General features: G+C 16.6%; 7 protein-coding genes across 7 annotated transcripts; 4 read left to right on the top strand and 3 right to left on the bottom strand.

The window, feature by feature from the left end:
- Positions 1-582: 582 nt before the first annotated feature.
- On the top strand, positions 583-1335 carry PGAL8A_00014700 (50S ribosomal protein L33, putative; the record flags this gene model as incomplete). Its single annotated transcript, XM_028671548.1, has 4 exons — positions 583-749; positions 885-964; positions 1073-1163; positions 1314-1335. 4 exons carry the CDS (start codon positions 583-585, stop codon positions 1333-1335), a joined length of 360 nt encoding a protein of 119 aa, XP_028528189.1.
- Positions 1336-1894: 559 nt separating this feature from the next.
- On the top strand, positions 1895-5599 carry PGAL8A_00014600 (conserved Plasmodium protein, unknown function; the record flags this gene model as incomplete). Its single annotated transcript, XM_028671547.1, has 1 exon — positions 1895-5599. One exon carries the CDS (start codon positions 1895-1897, stop codon positions 5597-5599), a length of 3705 nt encoding a protein of 1234 aa, XP_028528188.1.
- Positions 5600-6005: 406 nt separating this feature from the next.
- PGAL8A_00014500 (conserved Plasmodium protein, unknown function) lies at positions 6006-8156 on the bottom strand (the record flags this gene model as incomplete). The annotated part of the gene is made up of 5 exons (XM_028671546.1): positions 6006-6476; positions 6646-6833; positions 6996-7371; positions 7659-7843; positions 8033-8156. 5 exons carry the CDS (start codon positions 8154-8156, stop codon positions 6006-6008), a joined length of 1344 nt encoding a protein of 447 aa, XP_028528187.1.
- Positions 8157-9578: 1422 nt separating this feature from the next.
- PGAL8A_00014400 (syntaxin, Qa-SNARE family, putative) lies at positions 9579-10520 on the top strand (the record flags this gene model as incomplete). Its single annotated transcript, XM_028671545.1, has 1 exon — positions 9579-10520. One exon carries the CDS (start codon positions 9579-9581, stop codon positions 10518-10520), a length of 942 nt encoding a protein of 313 aa, XP_028528186.1.
- Positions 10521-11177: 657 nt separating this feature from the next.
- On the bottom strand, positions 11178-12326 carry PGAL8A_00014300 (conserved Plasmodium protein, unknown function; the record flags this gene model as incomplete). The annotated part of the gene is made up of 1 exon (XM_028671543.1): positions 11178-12326. One exon carries the CDS (start codon positions 12324-12326, stop codon positions 11178-11180), a length of 1149 nt encoding a protein of 382 aa, XP_028528185.1.
- A 1250-nt stretch (positions 12327-13576) lies between these two features.
- PGAL8A_00014200 (hypothetical protein) lies at positions 13577-15631 on the top strand (the record flags this gene model as incomplete). The annotated part of the gene is made up of 1 exon (XM_028671542.1): positions 13577-15631. One exon carries the CDS (start codon positions 13577-13579, stop codon positions 15629-15631), a length of 2055 nt encoding a protein of 684 aa, XP_028528184.1.
- Positions 15632-16790: 1159 nt separating this feature from the next.
- Positions 16791-17627, bottom strand: PGAL8A_00014100 (conserved Plasmodium protein, unknown function; the record flags this gene model as incomplete). Its single annotated transcript, XM_028671541.1, has 1 exon — positions 16791-17627. One exon carries the CDS (start codon positions 17625-17627, stop codon positions 16791-16793), a length of 837 nt encoding a protein of 278 aa, XP_028528183.1.
- Between the last annotated feature and the right edge of the window lie 367 nt (positions 17628-17994).

Below are 17994 nucleotides of genomic sequence, written 5' to 3'. Positions count from 1 at the left end.
TTTTTTTTTTTTTTTTTTTTTTTTTTTTTTTTTTTTTTTTTTTTTTTTTTTTGTATTTTATACAAAAAAAATATATTTTTATTTTATTTCATTTTTTGTTTCCCTATTTAATGTATTTTTTTTCTAAATTTTAAATATGAATATTTTACTGTAGAAGAATATAAATTTTTACTCTCCAAAAAAAATTCAAAATAATTTTTTGTTCTTATTCTATTTAAAGAAATTTTTTTCTACATAATTTAAAAAATTTACATTTAAAAATTTTCTTTTAGTTTAAAAATATTATTTAATGAATTTAATAATTATAATTTAAAGAATTCATTTTTTTTTTTTTTTTTTTTCTTATTTCTGTAAATTTTTTACATTTACTTCTTCGTAGTAGAATTTCAAAAAACAAAATATATCTTTTAAAATAAACTGTATATAAAAATATATATTTTTGACAATTTTTATTTTAAAGGTTTGAATAGAATTTTAATTGTATTAAAATTTAATGCTTTAAATAAATATAAATAATTACAAAAGGCACTCCAAGTTATCACTGAAGAATTAACATGTATTTTTTTAAATTTCTTCTATAAAATGCTTTTTTTAAGTAATGTATTTTTTCGTTCAAAAAGTAAAAGAGTTCACATAAATTTAATATCATCATGTGCAAGCAATTATATTTATTCAACATATATCTCTCCTAATAAATCAAAATTTAGATTATCATTAAGAAAGCATGATCCAGTAGTTAACCGACATGTGTTAGCCCAATTAATGAAAACTTCTAATTAATTTTATTATAATAATAATTATTACAATATATATTATATATTTTTTTTTATTGTTTGAAATATTTAATTATTATATATAATTTTATCTATGTAATTTTTTTGTAGGATGTTTTATCAAAAACACATGAAATCAAAATCAAAAAAAAAATTATCATTGCATGGAATTAATTATGCTCGTTTTACAGGTTATTCTATTTATATATATATATATATATTTTTTTTTTTCGTGTTTATATAAAAATAAATTAATTTTATATAAAATATTGAATAATATTCTTTTTTTAATATTTAAGGGAAAAATAAAAACTTAAGACCTCTTTTAAAAAGAGTTGAAAAAGCCTATCTCTATGGAAAATTTAACAAATTAGTAGACAATACATATAGGTAATTAAAAAAAAGCAAAATTAGCATATATATATATTCTTTTTAGAATAAAAAAGCATATTAAGAAAATATATTATACTTTTTATTTTTAATATACAGAAATTATAATCTATAATTTTTTCACCTTTTTTTATCTGTATTTATATTCAGGAGTTTACCAAGAATGAGCTAAAGAAATTTTTAAAAAAATAAAATTTTTTTCTAAAAAAAGACTTCGATTTTACACATCTATATACCTTATTAATATTAAAATTTTAAGACAATTAAAATAATTAAATAAAAAAAATCATTATATTAATAAGATTTTTCTTATATCAAATTTTTTTTTTTTTTTTTTTTTTAAATTGTAAAAAACTAAAAAGATTTAAGATTATGATATAATAATAAAATAAATAAAGCAATTTTCTTATTAATATTAATAAAAATATATTCTAATTTAACAATTTTTGTAGTTTTATAAACCTTAATTTTTTTTTTTTTTCTTTAAATTTAAATTATAAAAAAATTAAAAAAAAAAAAAAAAATTTACGTATTCATTTTATTTTTTTCTCAGTAAATTTTTTTATTAAAAGTAATATATTTTCAAAAACCAATGATGGAAAAGTTAAAATTAAACTTTCATTTTATATTTTAATAATTATCATCTTTTATATTTTAAAAATGTTTTTGTATTATTCGTAACAAATAATAATTAAATTAAAAATTTTAACTTATAAACACTGAAATGTGATATGAAGAGTGTAGTTTTATTAAAAGAAATTACTTTCTTAAAAAGTTTCTCTTTAAATAATAAAATACAAAATGACTTACGTAAATTTTTTTATAACAAAAACTTTAATAAGAAAAATCTGCATACAAAAATAACTTTTAGATGGAATGAAATTAATTTATCAAAAAAAGATTATAATAAAATTTTTGGAGTAATAAATGCTTATTGCAAAAATATTTATAATGATAAACCTAATTTTTCATATTTTAGTTACTTAAGTAGTACTGAAAAAAATGTATATGATGAAAAAGAAAAATATAATGACAACAAAGATACTAAAACGAGTAATAAATCTAAGTATAATACCACATACGAAAAATCTATAAAAAATGTTGAAGAAAATGTTAACATTCAAAATAATAAAAATATAGATACATATGAACATAATGCATTACATGTAAACAATATATGTAAAAAAATATATTATATGAGTAAGAATAACATTAAAAATGAAAAAGAGTGGAATCATTATCTGTTAGAATTTTATAAAGAAACTGAAAATTATAAATACTTAAAAATAAAAAGCATTTTTATGCTTTTACTAGGGTTAACTAAAAGTAAAGAACATATAAAAGAGATATTTATAATTAAGGATGCTGAAAAAAATAAAAAAATACACATTATTGATATTGTTAATAATCATATAAGTATTTTATCAAAAAAATTTGATGAAATGACAAATAATCAATTAAGTATATTTTTATATATTATTCAAAAATGGAATAAAATTGAGGAGTATAAAGAAATTATTAACAGGATTAATGATAAATTATTAAAAAAAATTAGCTTAAAAAAATTAAATATAAGAAGTTTTTCTAACATCCTACACATATATTCAAAAAATTATGAAAATTTTCACGATATTTATAGTAATAATATGCAGAATAAACAAAAATGTATAATTACGAATGACATACTAATAAGATATATTAACAAAATTTCTAAAGAGAAATTTCACATGGAAGATATTCTGTTAATTCTATCATCAATGTATAAATTAAAAATAAAAAATAATAATATTTTTCAAAGTGTAATACAAATTTTAAATGTAAATATAAAAGATGACAATTACTTTTTAATTCCATCTTTATTATTATCATTAGCTAACTTAAACATTTATAATGAAGAATTGTATTTAAAATTAAAAAACATTATAATGCAAAATTATTATTTTTATAATTCAGTACATCTGACAAACATATATTATTCTTTTTCTAAATTTAAACCAAATTATGTAGAAGAACTTTTTGATAAATTATCAATTCATATTATACAAAACTTTGTAAAAAAAAAAGGAAAAGAAAATATGAAAATTCCTAAAGAGACAATAAATGAACCTGTTAGTACAAATTTATTAAAAAGACCATTAATAAGTGATAGACAAATTAATAATCAAAAATTTAATATTTTTCAAATAACAAATATTTTAAACTCCTGCATAAAATGCAATTATTTAAATTATGATTTTTTTTTGCATTTAATTTTAGATGTAGAAAAAATAAATGAGAAACAATCATTAGATAATATCATTAATTATTTTTATGTTATATCAGAAATTTTAAGAACTTTTCATATATGCAGTTTTAAATATAAGTTATATTTACATAATGAAACAAAACAATATGAAAGTATAGATGAAAATCAATTTAACAAAATTAACAATAAAGAGGAAAAAAAAAAAAAATTAAATAATAATTATAATAATGACAATAAATATAACACATTATATATATTAAACAAAGAATGGAAACATAATGAAATATATTGGTATAATACTAGTTACAATTTATATAACAATAATTTTTTTTTTGTAGAATTCAAGAATGTGAATATTAAAAAAAATAACTTGCAAAATAAATTTGAATTGTATTGGGATGATATAAGTAAAAAAATTATAAAAATAATTGAAAAAAAATTATATGACAAAAATATTAAATATGTTCTCCACAATTTAATGTTATGCTTATCTTTAAGTGAAATAAAACTGTTAAATCTATATATATTATGCTTAGTTATTATTAGAGAAAATTTTGAATTTTTCAGTATAAGTAATTTATATTTATACTTAAAAATACTGCATAAATTTAGAATTTACAACTATGAAATTTTTCATTTAATATTTAATCATATAAAAAAATATATGCATCTAGTGGAATTAAGGAAACAAATTAAAATCATTTTATTATATTTTAATATTTTTAAAAAAGCAGATAAGCACGAAATGGAACTAATTTCTAAGTATTTTTTAAATTTAAATGAAAATTCTAAAATAAAAAACGAAAAAGAATCCTTTTTAAAAAATGATGAATTTAAACAAAATATGTGGAAACTTCCCACAGATATAAAAATGAAACAAAATTTTATAAACTTAGACAACCTTGAAAATTCTTCTTTTCACAATAACAAAAGTAACAATTTAAATAATATTAATACTAACGATAATATAAATCTAAATAATGGTATTAAAAGTAATAACAATAGTTTAAATAAATATAATTATACTATAGATAATTTAAATTTTACTAATGATATTAAAAATAATAGCAATAATTTATATAATGATACACTCTTTAATTCATCTTATGCATTTGATGAAAATAAAAATGAAGATTTAAACTTAATAAACGATAATTTTTTTTTTAAAAAAATAGAAAAAACAGAAATTTTTCCTTCTAATTTGAATTTCTGTAATTATCTAAACATTTTATTAATTTTAATTTTAAACTTTAAAAATATATATGAAAATATAAAATTAAATACACTTATTTCGAAGGATGATAATTTAATAAAAATTAAAGAGGGAGATAATATTTTAGAAAAATATACTGAAATGTTAAAAGAAAACTTAATTAATGCAAAATTTTCTATTATTCAATTTTTCACAAAATTTACAGATTATTTAGAAAAAGAAAAAAATGAATTATATAACTATCAAACAATGTATATTTTGGATTTCCTAAAAACTATAAATGAAAATATTTACATGGATTTAATAAAAATAGAAAAAATGAAAAAGTATGATCCCTATTTACAAACAAATTCAATTAATTCTAGTAAAAAAATTTTTGAATTAAAAAAGGAAGATTTTATATTCATAAATTCAACAGTTAATAAGAATTTTACTTTTAATGATATTTTAAATGATCATTATATAAATCATAGATATCAATTTAAAAGCATCAATGAAGCCATAAATAATTTTTCAAGTTTTATTAAAACATATAAATATAAGGAAACAGATATTTTAATTTCTAAAAATAAGTACTCTTTTAAAAAAATTAAAACATTTTATAAATTAAACAGATTTTTGACATCAGATATTTTACTTATATTAGAAAAAAATAATGATGAATTTTTTTATTTTATTATATTTTATCCATACGAATTAAAAAGAACTGTTGTAAATATAAAAGAAGATACCTTTTTTTTTAATTATGAATATGATGAATCGTTTTTAATTAATATAGAGATTTTATTTATTTATAACTTTTTAAAAAAAAAATATTCAAAAAATTTTTTTCTCAGTATTATAGATGCAACACAATTTATTAAATTTTCAAAAAATGTAGATGAAATAATGAAAAAAAATAGACTAAACGAAAATTCATTTAATAGTTACTCTGGAAATAAAGAATATTACATTTTAGAAAATATTTTGAAAACATAAACAATTACTTAATAGTTAAAATAAAGAAAAAAAAATACGCTTTATTTTTTGTATTCATTTCTTATTACTTCTATTAATAAAATTAGTTTCTCTTATAACATAAACTATCAAATAAGAAACAAAAACAAAGGATCAAAATTAATAAAAATAATTACTAATTCAAAACAAATAAATTTATGAAAAAACAAAAGAAGAAAGAAAACTATATAAAGCAAATAAAAAATTTAACAAGGACAAATTAAAATAAAGAAAAAAAAACTATCATTAAAAAAATATAATAAAATTTTTAAAATATAAATTAAAAATAAAAATTATGAATTTTTCTTTAATAAAAATAATATACTTTAATTATTGATAGAAAATTTGTTTTTTTTTAATAACTTTATAAAAACAAAAATTATAATATTTAATCACTATAAGTATACATATTTTTATTCATATCTTTATAAATACTTTTTAAATCAACATTACTTCTATAATCATCTTCATTATCGATATTACTTAATGTATCAACTTTATATTTTTTATCTAAATATTTATTTTTAATAGAAGAAGTCATAGATAAGGAATGAGATAAATTATTATTATTTTCCCCCATTTCTCTAGAATTTTCTTTTTTATCTTTTTTGTTTTGTTCTTTAATTTTATTTTTTTTACTTTTTTTTTCATGTTTATAATTATTAATTAAAATTATAAAATCATGAATAACATTTACCCATATATTTCTATCTTTATCTACAGTTTTTAAGTACAAATAGTTTTCTTTTTTTTCATTTTTTTTTCTATATTTTATATAAAAATACTTATGATTATATACATCGCTATATACATTAACCAAATATTCCAACCTTATGTAATCTATTCTATTATTATCTACCTATATGAAAAAAAAATATTTATATATATATATATATAATAAAGCATTTATAAATATGAAATGTATTAAAAAATAACAATTAATATGAATAAAATAACATAAAAATTATTATTTAATTTGCTTTTTTTAAGGTTAATAGATGTATTAAAAAAAAAAAAAAATCAATAACCAATGCATCTGCTTCATCATTGTAATAACACCAGTAGAATTTTCCTTTAAAAAAGTGTAAATAGAAATAATATTTGTAATAAAATCTTTTTATATAATAATTGCTATATAACAAATATCCATTCAAATTTCTACAGAAAAGGTGAATTTTGTCTTCTATTGCTAAATTAGATATGTTCTTATATATATCTGTTTAAAAAAAAAGAAATAATAATAATAAGAAAATTTTATTGTTTCATAAAACTAAGGTAAATATATGTTATTTATTTATATAATAATTAAAATAATATTTTTAAATATGTATATAATTATTTTAATAATTTTATTTATTATCATTTTTATAATCCATACTTAAGCTAACATCAGTTTCTTTAATAGCCTCAAAATGTTCCTTTCCTTCATTTATAAGTTCTTCTATCTTTTTGTTATTTTTGTTTTGACTTTTCTGAACTGATATTATAGTTTCAATAAAAAGAGATGTGTATATTTGATCATCCTTTTTTATACAATTTAAATTAATGTAATGAAATGATAAGGATATTGTTGCAACTATTTGATTTTTATTCACTAAATTAAAATATATATTGTTAGGAAATAACTTTTTAATTATATCATTATATATATGAATGTCAGATGAGCCAAAAAAAGTGTTTTTTAATGTTCCTTTTTTATAAACTTCAATTCTTAATATATTGTTATTTTGTTTAACTACCATATTTTTTCTTTCCTACTCTTGCAAAAAAAAAAAAAAAAAAAAAAAAAAATTGATATTACGAAAAGACTTAGAAAAAAGTACACACATTATCTTGTATGAAATTTTAAGAAATAATAATATAAAAAAATGAAAAATTTTAATTTTATGTATTTATTTTTTTTTTTTAATATTAAATTGAAAGTACATATATTTTTTAAAGTTTTCCTCTTTTATATATTATGAAAATTTAAAAAAATGAAATAAAACAAAATACAATTTTGTAAATTATTTTATTTAGTTTTTTCTTTTTTTAATAATACTTCTACATGAATTTTATTCTGATATTCCTTATAATAATGGGTATAAGCATATCTATTCCCAATTTTCAAATGGATTATATATTTACTTTTTTCATCTTCACTAAATTTTAAATTTATGTGATGAATTTCAATTATAATACTGAATGATTCATATTTATGAATATTCAAAAGACGATAAATTTGACCTATGAAAAAAAAAAAAAAAAAAAAAAAAATACTCTTAAAATATTAAAAGGAAAAAAAGACTTAAATGATTTCATATATCATTAAATTCTATTTTTCAATAATTTAAATTGATATTGTATAATTAATAAAAAATTTATTTTTAATTTTATTTTTTTCTCAAATTGCTAATTTTTTTTTAATTTTGTTACCTATATGCTTATTTTCACTAATATGAGGTATTAAATCACGATTTTTACATATGCATAAAGTACATACTGACCCAATAAAACAACTGCATATATAGAACAAATTGTGTGAATCAATATAAATCATAATTAAATAAATATAAATTACTCTTATAATATTATCAAAATAAAATAATGTGTAAATGTTAAGTATAATAAAAACTGAAAAAAACAAAAACAATAATTTAATATAGAAACAAAAACATATTTCAAGAATAAAAAAAAAAAAAAATTAACTAAATTAAAATTTTTCTTTAATCATTTTGGGGAATTGAATAGAAAAAATTTTACTAATATATTTTTATTTTCCTCACTAAATTATTTATTATATTATTAAACATTAAATTAAATGATAAATAAAGAAAAAAGAAAATTTTTATTAAAAAAGAATTACACACCTTTTTCGTAGAAAAACAAAAAAATATACTATTTTAGATGATTCATTGTGTGTGCAAATATGTTACTATATGAAATAAAAAGACAAAATTATCAATTTTGAACAAAAAAATAAAAATTACTTTTAAAAAAATTTTTTTTATTTCAAAATGTTAATTAAATAAATTAGTTTTTAGTGAAAAAAAATAAAAAAGAAACAATACAATTTCCTAAATAATTTATTTTTCTCTGAATAAAAATTTTTTTTTTTCTTCTTTATGTAGATGTTTCATTAATTCTACGAATAATTCTTTTGAAATTCTCTCTATTTAAAAAATAAGTAAAATATAAAATACTAACGGATATATAATTTTTTAATACATACAAAAGTAATCATCTATTGTAAATATATCTATTACAGATTTAATAATTAATAAAAAAAAAAAAAGTAAGATGGTATCTTAAATCCCCGAATAAAAAAAAAAAAAAGAAAGAAAAAATACTAAACATATCTTATAAATTAATTTAAAATTTCTTTATATATATATATATATATATATATGTGCATTTATATATATATTTGATAAACTATAATGATGTTTTCATAAAATAACTTTAAAACATATATTAGCGTTTACATATTAGTTAAAGAAATTTTTTTTAAACAGTTACATAAAAATTATATCATTTAATTAAATTATTTTTTACACCTTTTTTTTTTTTTTTATAAATATTTATAAATAATTTTAAAACTAATTTTGAATATTTTAAAAATTAGCATATTTATTGATATTAAAGCTTACACTCTTTTTACAATAAATGATAAACATAGAAATGCAAATTTATTACTGAAAGCTTTAAAAAAAAAAAAATTGAAATTTATAATAAGAAAAAAAAAATGTAAAACTAAAAAAATTATAAATTTGAGATAGATCAAATCATGTAAATAGCAAAAAGATCGTTTTTAAAAAAATGCAAAATAACTCCCAGATATATTATTAGAAAATAAAAAGAAAAATAAATATATCTTTGTGACTGGACTTATACTGTTGAATAAATGAATAAATGTAAAACATAATTAGAAGAAAATATATTTCCTCTTTTTTTTTTCCTTTTTTTTTTTTTTTTTTTAACAATGATTGATTTATTTGATAAGGTAAAAACTTCAGCTATTAGTAAAAACAAACAAAATGCAAAACAGATGATGCAAACTTTAATATTCAAAAACGATATAATAATCGATAACGTAGACATAAATGAAGATACAATAATTAATGTTTTTAATGAAAAAAATAATGATTTAAAAATATATGTGGACACAGTTGATAAAATAAAACAAGAAATACAAAAAATTAATTCAAATGTTTCTGAAATATCATCTTTAAAAAATAAAATAAACATATCAATAACAGTAGAAGAAGAAAATGAATTAAGTTTACATTTAAATACTCTAATAAAAAACACTAATGAAATTATTCAGTCAATAAAAATAGATATAAGAAATTTACGAAAAAAATTCATTCTAAAAACACAAGAAAATAGAGCTATAAAAAAAGATATATATGATAATCTTATTAATATATTTAAAAAATCTTTGCATAGTTATCAACATATTCAAAATGTTTTTCATCATAGTATGAAAGACAAAATATCTAGACATATTAAAATTATTTATCCAAATTACAGTGATGAAGATGTTAATTATGTACTAAATCATGATGATGTAAATACCCAAATTTTAGTTAAATGGAAACTACAAGGACACGAAGATTTAAAGAATGCATTAACAGATGTAGAAACTAAATATAAAGATGTTAAAACATTAGAAAAAAGTGTGTATGACTTACATCAAACTATCATAGAGTTATCTGCTTTAATTGAAATGAATGATGAAGTAATAGATAACATCCATGAAAATATAAAGGATGCACAAATTTTTACAGAAAAGGCAAATGTTGATTTAATTGAAGCTAGAAATATCCAAAGAAAAACATCAAAGTGGATGTGTTATATAACTATTGGTATTGTTGTTGTTATAATTATTATATGTGTACCTATTCTAGTAAAATTTATATAAAAGTAAGATATTTATAGCTCTTACTTTTTTGTTTATTTTTACTTAAAATAAAATTTGCAAGAAAACTGTATGTTTATAGTTTTCCCTTTTTATCTATAATATGATGTAAAGTAATTTAAAAATTAAGTTCCACATTTCTTTTCTAGGTTTTTCTTTTTTGTTTTCAAAGCATAATGTCTGTGTATAATATTTTAAATTATATATATATATATATATATAAGCATATGTTTTTTTTAATAAATTTAAACATTTTTTTTTTTATACTTCAAAATACCATACTATCTTTATACGTTTATATTTTATAAAATTAAAAAAAAAATTTTAATAAAAAAATTATTTCATATACTTACACAATTTTATAAATAAATGAAGAATTTTTATTGTTTTGTATTTATATAAAAATTATATCATTAAAAGATTAATTTTCTTTTCATATTTTAGTCAATTTCATAACTTTATTTTTTTTGTTTTCGCCAAACGTTAAGTTTAGAAATTCATTTTTTATAAAGTTCTCATTTTTTTTTTTTTTTTAATGTTTACATAAAAAAAGGTTTTTTTTCTTTTAAAATTTTTATTAAAAAAATTATTTGGTTAAATTGAATTAAATTAATATATAAATCCACATATTTATTTTAATTTTTTTATGTTTTGTTTTTCTTAGTAAAATGGGAAGGAATATATATCTTTTATAAACTTTTTTCTTTCATGTATCTTTTTTTGCATATATATTAAAGTAGAATAAAATAGCAATTGAGTTATTTTATTTAATAAAAGTTTAAATAATATAACAAATAAATTGAATAAATTAATTATTTTCAAATTAGGTACATCAACGTCCACTTGTTTTATAATTTCATCAAAAAAATATTCAAAATTTTTGTTTAATTTTAAATTATCTTGAAGTGTGCAAAACAAAGGAATCATATTTTTCTTAATCGATAGTTTAAAAAAAACTTTATATGTATACAAAATTTTTTTCACTGAATATAGATCATTAATATAATTTTTTAAAATATAAATTTTAATATTTGTTTGTATCAATCTTTTGATGGTATGGAGACTTTTTATGTAAAAATTTTTATTAAAAGTATTAAAAAGTAATATAGCATATGTATTTAATAATGGAACAGTAAATTCCTTATTATCATATTCTTTCCATCGACTCTGATAATATTCATCATGATTTAAATGTTGATCAATAATAACATATAATTCCTTCTCGTAAATCTTAAAATACTTTTTATATATATTTGAAATTATTTCTTCATTCCATATATATATTTTTTTGAATAAATTTAAGTTGCACACTGCATTATTTAATAATTCAATTTTTAATTTATTGATGAAGAATTTATGAATTTTTTTCGGAATATATGTATTTGTATTTATTCCTAAAATATAAAAAAACACATAATAATAAAAAAAATTTTTATGAAAGCAATGAACACTTTCATTGAAAAATAAAGGAGGATTTATTCTTTGTTGCTTATTTATAATTTCATTTAATTTTCTTACAATAATTTTTTTATCCCTTTTAATTATTTCTTTATAAAAAGTATTGATAATACTTTTTTTTTTATTTGCATAAACAATATCTTCGAATAAATTTTCCTTTTTATATTTATTTATTTTATCTAAAATGTTTAAACTTAACTTTGTCTTTCTTCTAAAATTGTTTGAAATTATGTTTAATAATCTCATGTTCCCATTTTTCTCATATGTTGCATGTATTTTCATGCATTTTATTTTAATTATAATAATTAATATAAAATAAAAAATATATATATTAGCATAACTTAAACTCATTTTTAAAATTTTAGATTCTTACCATTTTTCCAAACTTTTAAAAAAAGTAAAAATTAAATTATTTTATTTATAAATTTTTACACCCTTTGTGAATTTTTCTATACAATTGTTTCATGATAATTACTTCCATATTACAATATCTTAAATACTACATGGTTTTAAACTTAATAAGTTAATATATATATACATATATGTAAGTATATATATATATATGTATGTATGTATGTATATACGTATATATATATATATGTATGTATGTATCCTCACAAATTAATGTTTTCAATATTTAAATTGAAATTGAATACTATTATATTTTATTTTTTCGCACAACATAATTTTGTATTTTATTAATATCATTCTAAAGATTTTCTTCAACTTCTAATATTTTAAAAAAATTATATATAAATTAACAATATTTTATTATATTTTTTTTTGAAATTTTTATGGCGAGAATAAAAATATTTCAATGTGCTAAACAAACTTAAAGATACATTCTTTTTCTTTTTTTTTTTTTTTTTTTTTTTTTTTATTTTTTTTTTTTTTTTTTTTTTTTTTTTTTTAATTTTTTTATTTATAACTTTATATTATTTTAATATTTTTTTTTTTTTTTTTTTTTATGGAATAAGAACTAATTTACTTAACATTAACTGCAGTTTTTTCATTTTTAAATGTATTAAAATCCAAAAAAAATTAACATATACTTTTAATTTTAAAAATTCACATATATAAATATTAGAAACTATTTAATAGTATGATTATATAAACATACTTGTTTTAATTTTTTAGACCGTGAAATTCTGTATAAAAATTAAGAAAATACATATTACACTAATGTAAAAAAAAAAAATAAAAAAAAAAATTTTTTCATATGTTACATTTCAGTTTTTAATAAATGCTCCTCTTTTTTTACCCCTTTTTTTTTTTTCACCTAAGGAACAAATAATTATGGAAAAAGTCTATTTTAATTTGATTGTACTATTAGAAAAGTTTCCAAATAAAACTTTTGATGAATTTAGCAATGATAAATGTATATCATATAGTTTTTGAATTTTATTTTTCCTTTTGATTTTTTTTTTTTTTTTTTTGTTTTTATCAAATGGCTTAATTATAATTTATTCTTTTCTCATTCATTTGTTTACTTTTATTTTTAACATTTTTCTTTATATACACATACATATGTATATTTATACAAGATAAATATATACAGTGCAAATTTTAGTTATATGTAAATTTTTTTTATTTCAATAAAAATGTATTTTTTAAATTCCACTGAAATAAATAACTCAATCCAAAACATAAGTCCAAAATGTGAAAAAAATGAATTTTTTATAGAAAGTGATCCTTCATCTGAAGAAATAAGCGATTTTAGTAGCTGCTCAAATTGTAATGATATAAAAACAAAAAAATTAAAACATTTAGAACAAATAATATTTTTAATTGAATATGAAGAAAATATGTTTTCGTCCCCTAACAGTAAGTCTGAAATACATACTACAAATTGGTTTATAATATTTCAAAGCATAATTGAGGAATTAAAATTTAAACTATTTAAGAATGAAAATATAAAGATATGTATAATATTATATAAAAGCCATAAAGTGGATAAGAACTTTGTTTTTTATAAACTATGTTTTCTTTTTGATCTGCAATATTTAAGTGTTAATTTAATCAAAGATTTAATAGATATATCAAAATTACAAAGTATTAATATGTTTGATATAGAAGAAAAAATTAAAAATAAAAAATTTCAAAGTATATTATGTTCTTTTGAAGATGTATTATTATTATTAAATAGAATAATAATTTATAATTCAACTGATAAAAACGTAATTTATGTAAATAAAATTATTTATTATACACAAACAGTTATGCCTCAACATTTAAACATAAATATATTAAAAAGAAGGTTAGAATCAATTGAAAAAATAGGTGAATTTTTTTATATATGCTTAAAGAAAGAAAAAAAAAAGAATATAAAAATTTTAGAAGAAGTTATTGCAGAAAGTGTGTTCAAAAATTATATAAAGAAAAAAATAATATTATATAAATTAAAAAATTGCCTAATGAAAATAATGTCTCTTTCGAAAAATTACACCTCAAATATTTTGAGTATAGTAAACGGGTTAAATGTTCACATAAATATTTACCTTTTATCTAGTAAAGAAAAACAAATAAAAAATATAGTAACTATTGATAAGGAAAACTCTCAGTTAATCCCCAAAACATTTTATATAGGTAATTGTTCATCTGAATTTGAAAAAAATGAGAATTTAAAATATATTAATATAGGAGATTTAAAAGAAATTATAAATGATGATGAAAAAAAAGCACTATCATATAATAACACAGATTTTATTAAAATAACTCACTTTTTAAACTATGAATTTTTACAAATAGAAAATAATATAAGCTCTAATTATTTTATTTTTCCTCAAAGTAATTATTATCATAATAAATATAAATTAAAAAAGAATAAAAATTTAACAGAAGAAAATTATTTTAAACAAAAAGATAAAAGAAATGTAGAAATATTTAATTGCTTATTATCCTCTCTCATAAAAAAGAAAAAAATTGCAATAGGTATGTTTTTTCGTCACTCTTCTCCTTTAAGGATTCTTTTAATACCTTATATTCCACCATCTGTAAATAAAAAAAAGAAAATGCCTGCTGGTTTTTTATTAAAACAATACCCATTTTTTAATGATATAAAATATAGAGATTGCAATTATATGAAAAATATATTAAGCTTTAATTATTACTTTAAAAATAATGTATCAAACTTTACAAACAAGTTTGTTAACTCAAATAAATACTTGAGTGATAGCTCCAAAAAAAGCAATACAAAAAATATTTCTCTTAAAAAAAACATGGCAAAAAGAGATAAATTATGTATTGATTTAATAACGAATATATTAAAATACATAGAATCAGACGATTTTAATCCTTACTTGATTCAAAATATTTATATGAACAAAATTAAAATGGCCATTGAGAATATAATTTTTAATGAAAAAAAAAATTACTCATCTAAATTAAAATTCTTTTATAATTCAGAATATTTTAGATTAAAAGAGTTTTATTTAAAAATTACTTCTAATTTAGAAAGAAATCTGATTTCAAAAGATAGAGAATTTGAACAAGCAGCATCAAAAATTAATGAAATAAGAAATGATATATTTAATGGTTCTATAAATAAATATAAGACTAGAGACTTACTTCTTTATCTAGAGTATTACAATTTACCAAAATATGGAAAAAAAAATGATATTATTGAAAGAATAAAAAATCATGTGTATGTTCCTTAATTATATAGAAACTTTTTCCGTCTTATTATTCTTTTGTTCATAACTATTATACTTTAAAAATTAAGAAAAATATAATTATGTTTCTATCTTTTTCTTCTTCTATATGCAAACAATCATATTTTTGCTTCGTATGGTTTTTTATTATAAATAAATGCCTATTCAAGTGCAGGAATAAATATTTCATTCTTTTGTTTTTTATATATATGAAGTGATAATTATTAAAAAAAAAAAATTATATTATTTATATATATTTTCTTCAGCTATAGAGAATCTAGCAACAAAAACATGTATATATATATATATATATATAAAAAAAAAAAAGCATATGCATATAATATAAAATATGCTAATAATTTTATCAAATATTCTTAAAGTTTTTCTTTTAAATATTTTTTTAAACATTGTATTGTTTTTGTTTTTAATTAGTAATCCATATTTTAAATATTGAGAATAATAAATAAAATGTGTGTCAAAAATACTAAAAGGTATTATATTTTATTTATTTTTTTTTTTTTAATTCTTCATTTAACATTCAAACATCTTTCAAAATTTTATAATTTTTAAAGAAAAAACTTTTTAACTACAATATACAATTATTGTATTTCCCTTTTTATCAAAATAAGAATATTGTAAACGTATTTATGCATCGTTTATTTTTATTCGAATTTTTGAAAGGGCAACATTTAAACTTAAAATAAAAGTTATAATTTCAATTTTTTAAATAATATTCTTATAACAAAATTTCCTTAATTTTCTCTAAATATATATATATTTATATATATTTATTTATTTGAAACACAATAAAATGAATATTAAAAATAACGAAAGAAATTCATTTTTAGTTCATCAGTATTTTAAGAAAATGCCAATGATACAAGGATACAGTCTTTAAAATTTTAATTTCTTTGTTTTTTTTATTATATATATATATATATTATATTTCATTTTTATTTTATTTATTTTTTTTTTTTTTGTTTTTTTTTCGTTTTTTTTTTTTTTTTTTTTTTTTTTTTTTTTTTTTTTTTTATTTTTATATATATTTCACAAAAAATAAAAATTGCAAACAGTACATTTTTCATAATATAAAAATAATTAATTAAAATAATCCTTTATTTATATAAATTTTTTCTATTCTTTCTTTATTTTTATAATGCTCTAATTAATCTGCTTTTCTCATATTGGCATTGTTTAAAGATTCAGGAAGATTCACTTCAGTATCTTTTTGTTCCTTCAAGGGAGATGGTATTTTATTTAAAGAAGTAACAATTTTAATTTTAGACAAAAAATATTTATTTAGTGGTTTAAATTTTGACGCATTCGAATTTTTTCTACTACTTGTGTTAGTAATTTTTTTTGTTCCTTTTCTAATTACTTTATTTTTATTTACTGGAATGGTTTTAGGACGCTTATTACTTAAAGTAAATGTTCTATTTTTACGATATAGAGATATATTTAAATTATTAAATTTTTTGGTAGGAACTTGAACTGTTTTATAACTATTTAACCTTTTACTAATTACAGTTCTAGCAGGTTGAGATTTTTTAAATATTTTTCTTGTTTTATTTTTTGTCAAATTCCCCCTATATATATTATTAGATATTTTATTCCTATTATTCACAAATTTTTTATTGTATGGATTTTTATAATTATCAAAAGCATGAGAACTGTAATTATTATTTCTACTTTTAAAATAATCTCTTCCCCCATAAAAACTTCTACTTTTATATTTATTATATTTCTTGTTACTTAATCTATTATTAAAAAAATATTTCTTGTAACTCCCTGCTTTTCTATTTACATATCTCGATTTCCTTGCTCTGTAATTTGAACCCTGTAATGAATCTTTTTTTTTAATATAATTTGTATTAAATTCATTTTTTTTTGTATTATTAGGTTTTAAAAAACTATTTTTTCCACTTTTTTTTTCGCGATCAACTACATCATCTAAAGGGCATGACAAATAGTCAATTATTTTTTCATTTTTTTCACTTTTCATTTTAAAAGATATATTTATAAGTTTTATTATATAAAAAGAAATAAAAAAGTAAAGATATTCAGCTAAAAATATAAAGTAAAAAAGAAAAATGAAATGGAAAAAAAAAGGAATGTATGGCAAAAAGAAATATAAAAAATGAAAAAAATAAAACAATACAAAATTATATAAAATAAAAAAAATTAAAAAAAAAAAAAAAAAAAAATAGAAATAAAACAAGTAAAAAAAAAAGATAAACAAACTTAAATTTAGTAAAATCGTAGATAAAAAAAATCCTCTTGAATACCATATAAAGCAAAATATATTTTAATTTTATTTATTTTGTTTTTTCATCTTTATAAATGTTTCATTCATAAAAACTCCCAAATTT

This window comes from Plasmodium gallinaceum, assembly GCF_900005855.1.
Source record: "Plasmodium gallinaceum strain 8A genome assembly, contig: PGAL8A_v1_10, whole genome shotgun sequence".
Lineage (NCBI taxonomy): Eukaryota > Apicomplexa > Aconoidasida > Haemosporida > Plasmodiidae > Plasmodium > Plasmodium gallinaceum.
Note: the sequence above shows the minus strand (reverse complement) of the source record. Positions and strands in the feature narration are given on the sequence as shown.